The sequence below is a fragment of the Loa loa genome, assembly GCF_000183805.2.
Source record: "Loa loa unplaced genomic scaffold supercont3.304, whole genome shotgun sequence".
NCBI classification, from domain to species: Eukaryota; Metazoa; Nematoda; class Chromadorea; order Rhabditida; family Onchocercidae; genus Loa; species Loa loa.
The window spans coordinates 25,651-30,922 of record NW_018108484.1 but is presented as its reverse complement, the minus strand read 5'-3'; the positions used below and the strand labels follow the sequence as shown (position 1 = coordinate 30,922).

At 26.5% G+C, this 5,272-nt stretch overlaps 1 protein-coding gene across 1 annotated transcript; it reads left to right on the top strand.

Annotated features, from left to right (window-relative positions):
- Positions 1 to 193: 193 nt before the first annotated feature.
- On the top strand, positions 194 to 4,337 carry LOAG_04562 (hypothetical protein; the record flags this gene model as incomplete). Its single annotated transcript, XM_020446628.1, has 8 exons — positions 194 to 220; positions 440 to 583; positions 1,050 to 1,283; positions 1,843 to 1,995; positions 2,460 to 2,563; positions 3,031 to 3,145; positions 3,570 to 3,760; positions 4,172 to 4,337. The coding sequence occupies 8 exons, from the start codon at positions 194 to 196 to the stop codon at positions 4,335 to 4,337; spliced, it is 1,134 nt and encodes a 377-aa protein (XP_020303059.1).
- Between the last annotated feature and the right edge of the window lie 935 nt (positions 4,338 to 5,272).

Genomic DNA, 5,272 nt, shown 5'->3' with positions numbered 1-5,272 from the left:
ATAATAATAATAATAACAATAATAATAATAATAACAATAATAATAATAATAATAATAATAATAATAATAATAATAATAATAATAATAATAATAATAATAATAACGATGATAATTGTAGATGATATTAATATAACAACAATGATAACAATAATAATAATAGTAACATTAATATAACAGTGATAATAACAGCGAAATGGTGGTAATGATAATGATAACAATGGTAACAATAATAATAGTGACATATTATGACAATCAATGTTGATGAAAACCCCTTTTCCTTCATTCGTTATGATCAAAATCTCTTTTCGTTATCATTTCATTTTTTTTCAAAAGCAAATGAAATTTTTTATTTTCCAATTGCTTCTTTCCATATTCAAAAATTAAAGGGTTGTAGAGTGAAATATAAATGAATGCTAATTTATGCGTGACATTATTTTAGGACAAATTTCATGATCCATCAATGGATATTCGTGCAATTATACCATTTGCAATTGCATATTTGCTGATATTTATCTTAGGAGTAATCGGAAATGTTTTAGTGATATGTCTCACTTTATCACATCGAAAACTTCAAACAGTACAAGTATTTACCCATTACTTTTTTATTGATGACGTTATCATTCTATCTATGTATGTATAGATGTTTGCATGATAACTGTTTTAACAGATCATTGAAGAAATGATTAATATTATTACAACAAAGATAATGTAGATAATGGAAATTTTTCATGAATATTTTCAGCTTAAAATTACAACAAATATATGTTAATATTAAAATTAATGGGATATTATTCAAAGAATAAAAACCGGTCGATAGATCAGTTATATAGAAGTATAAAAGATAAGAATGATCTCTTTATTGACGAGCTTTTTTTTCTACTTAATTACTTATATTATACTATAATCCGTCATCAATCAATATTTAATCAATGAAATGAAATAAAATTTTGGAAAGTCACATATTTTACAATAACTTTCAAATAATTTAATTATTTTTCCATTTTAAAAATTGTAACATTTAAATTGGTTATCGATTTTTAAAATTTCAGAATATGTTCATATTGAATTTAGCTAGTGCTGATTTAGTTGTATGTATCTTTTCACTTCCAATTACACCTGTTGCTAATGTTTACAAAAATTGGTACTTTGGTTCGACAATGTGTCACGGACTTCCATGGATGCAAGGAATTGCGGTATTCATTGGTAGTTTTAGTTTGTGTGCCATTTCTGTTGATAGGTATATTATGGTGATCTTACCAACGAGGAAAATTATCAATAAAACTGTTCGTTGTTTCTCTCTGTTAAACAAGCAAGCAAAAATAATTCATTACAATTAATTATAATTCATTCTTTCTTTGAAAGGAAAGGATTTGAAATTTAAAAATTTTTCACGATAAATTATCAACAAAATATTTATTATTCATTTAGTACGTCATTAAAATAAGAATTTTATCACTAATCACTTTGTAAGTGAAGCAAGCAATACAAATTTGCTAGTTTGACAAAAATCAAATGGGTTGATAAAAATCATTTACTGACAAAATATCAATTTTAAAGTAGTAAAGATTTTCAATCGATTCTTTTTCTTGTTAATACAGAAGCGTCAAATTAGCCATCAATTCGAATAGAAAGTAATAAGATTCCTATCAAAAAATGGAATATCAAAAATGACGGAATTAAATTTGACAAGACAGAATAATTTTGGAAATAAAAAAGTAAATCAATAATCCCATTTTTGCTTTAAATGATTTATAAGTGCATTAATTTTGTTTGCATTGATTTCTCAGTTATAACTTTATTTTAATAAAGAACTTTTCAATTTGTTCTTTCGTTTGATTTTAGCGCTCGAAATATATAACAATTGTTCTTTGGACATTATCAATAATTTCAACGCTTCCATATGCAATGTATATGGATCTTATTGTTGTTGACGGAATTTGTGGACAATTTTGTACTGAAAATTGGCCTAGTTCTCGTCTCAGAACCATATATACGGTAGGTTATGTGAATAAATTATCAACTATACCGAATATCAATAACAATCATACTTCCATTCCATCCTGCCTTTTGGATATTTTAAAAAAATTGTACTTAATATGATTGAATTAAAAAATCAATATGAATTGAAAGCCGAACAATTCCGGTATTCCTGATGTATGTAGATAAATATTACCACATTATTTGGCAGAAATTAACTGATACTTTATTAAATGGTCACTTTTAATGTATATTTTGAAACAAAAATTTTTGAAATAAAAGTAATTGAGGAAAATATAGAAGACATGAGAGTAATGAAAACTGCATTAATATCATATTCAAACATATTGATAGATATACACGTAGACAAATGTGAGGCCAGTAATTTCTAAAATCTCAAAAAATTCTAGGAGATGAAGAGAGGAAAACGGAGGGGAAAACTTCCATAAATTGGTATAAATACGAAAAATTTTTTGTTGCAGATATTTGTTTTTGTGGTACAATTTGTCATTCCATTAATAATTATGTTCATTTGCTATTATCGTATTTTTGCTAAACTACGGAAAAGGACATCAAAGAAAATCATGTAAAATTATTTTTGTAATTTTGATCAAGCTAAAGTAATAGCAATGCATATTAACCGGATTGAAATTAATCAGGTTGTCCGTGCGGCAGCTAAAAGTGGAATGAATATTGATCTCAATTACTCCTCGTCTTATTATTAGACTTTTTGCGATATGTCTAAATAGAACTAGCAGATTATCAGCGACAAAATGACATTATATTGAAATAATTTGAAATGCATTCCAGATTAGCAATCTAGATATATAGATTTTAAGTTCCGTCTTAAATTTAAATTTGGAATTTCTTGTTTTTTATTTTTTTCTTCGTAGGCAAATTTTTATGAATTATTTGAACTGTACTTTTTAATATCAATATAAATATTTCAACCGAGAAGAATTCTATCGGAAAAACAGCTTCCCTTAATAAATGTATTAAAAATATGACTTTTTCCATATAGATTTTAAAATATTAATGAATAAGTAATTTTAGGCGTTTAAAGGAACGTTCAATGGCTATGGCATCAGCAGGTTTATTGGAAAATCCCAACAATAATATGCTGGATTGCAAGAGAAATTTTGATGGTAATGATTTCAAAGAAAATCAGGTATGTAAATCATCAGTTCAATTCCAATATTGAATTATCCTAATTCCGATATTTGTTTACAAGTTCATTTCGGCTTCATTATTTGCTTAATACATTTCGATATTCATTTTAATTCTAAAAATCAAACCTGAAGTGATAACTAGGGAAGGAAGTTCTATAAATTACTTGAAAAGATCGGAAAATGCAATAATATTGCTATTTGCCTAAAAATCTATCAGGCTTTGGTAGTTTCATTATTTATGCCTTAAACGTTTTCATTTTAATAAACACTTTATTAGTAAACTTTCAGAATAATCAAGCATTCTCCCTTTTTTCTATAATTTTTCAGATAAAAGTGTTAAGAAAGGACAGGTATGATTCGATTTTTTTTCAAATTAACACTTTTATTTAATTATTTTTTCTTTCTTTTTTTCTCTTTTTATAGGATCGTTTACGGAATGAATTGTTAGCAAATGCTAGGCGTAATACGATATTACTGGTTAGTATGGTTGTATTATTTGCCGTATCATGGCTTCCGCATAATATTGTTTCATTATTAATGGAATTTGATGAAAGCTTATTTGAACGTTATGATGGTGTCAACAGTATCTATCTCATTAATTTATTTACCCATTGGTATGAACTTCAGCATAATCATTCAATTTTTCCTTCCTTCTCTTCCTTACCAAATTAATTTTATAATAAATATTAGAATATGTTAAAACATACTTCAAAATTCTATAAATACTGTAAGAAATTAAGCATATAAAACTGTGGATATATTAAAATGTTTACAATTATTTTATACATAATTTTATCAAAGAATGAAAACAATCGTTATTTTGGTTTCATGATATTTTTTGACGTTGAAATTGTCATTTGACATTTATGATGTATGGGGGGGTAAAAAAGAAATGAAAATAATAAAAAACATAAATGCTATATGTAACCGGATATAAAATATTTAATCTATTACACTAATATACAACAAGAAAAAGTTTTCAAAAATGGATCAACTTACTTTTACTTAACTTGTCCGTTCTTTAGGGTAGCAATGGCAAACAATGTTTGGAATCCAATTTTGTATGCACTCCTAAATCCATTATTCATTGAATTAATGGCAGAGACATTATATAGGTTACGAGCGATATTATGCTGTTGTTTTTATCGTGAACCAAGTACGATACGAGAAGAACCGCTTGAAGTTGAATGAAATTTGATGAATTCACATTTTATTATTTCATATCAAAATCTGAAATGATAACAAATTACTGGAAGAGAAGAAAATTTGGAATAAAATAGATAATTCATTGCCAAATTCACCACTGGGATGATTATTTGTTCAAAAATTTTCGAAAGGTTAGCAGATCTCAGAAGTACAAAGACATTAACAATTTACAATTAATCGTAAAAAACAGAAAAATTCGAAATTTATTGAAATTTCAATTATTGTTTCAAATTGACGCAACAGTTCGAATCTCTAACAAAACTAGCAAATGTTAACGTAAAATAAAGTGAAAAATCAAAGCAAAAATAATAATACGTGTACTTACGTGAACCAAAGTAAACGTGAATGAATTGATATCATCGTGTTATTCATCATTCTGGAATATATTTCAGTAGTTAGCTATGCCTATTCACAATTTAGTACATATTCTGATGTGAAAAGCATTGATTTGAAAGGTTCATGCAAATTCACATATGAGAAAGATTGAAATTTCGGGTCTAGAAATGGAATCGAACTTCCACACTGCAAACTGCAAACAACCTTTTTAAAACATCAATATTAGAACAAATCAATTCCGCTTTTCTAATTCTGACGAAATGTCATAATGAATTATTATAAAAAAAAGAAAAGCGAACAATTAGCTAATTAAACAAATTCAAGTCAAAAATGTCGCAAAACGCTTCCTCTCGTGAATATATGAGGATAACGAAGAGATCACTTTGACAGTAAACAAAGTCCGAATAGATCACTTTGATAGGAAACAAAACCAGATACAATTACTATGATGATATAAAGTAATTTACAATTAATAAAAGTTTTGTAGTGATTCGTAGTGCGTGTCAAGCAAAGTTTAAATCAAACTTGTCCTTCAATAATACTTCAAGAACTTCACGACCTCTCCGTATGTTGTGAAAACTTTT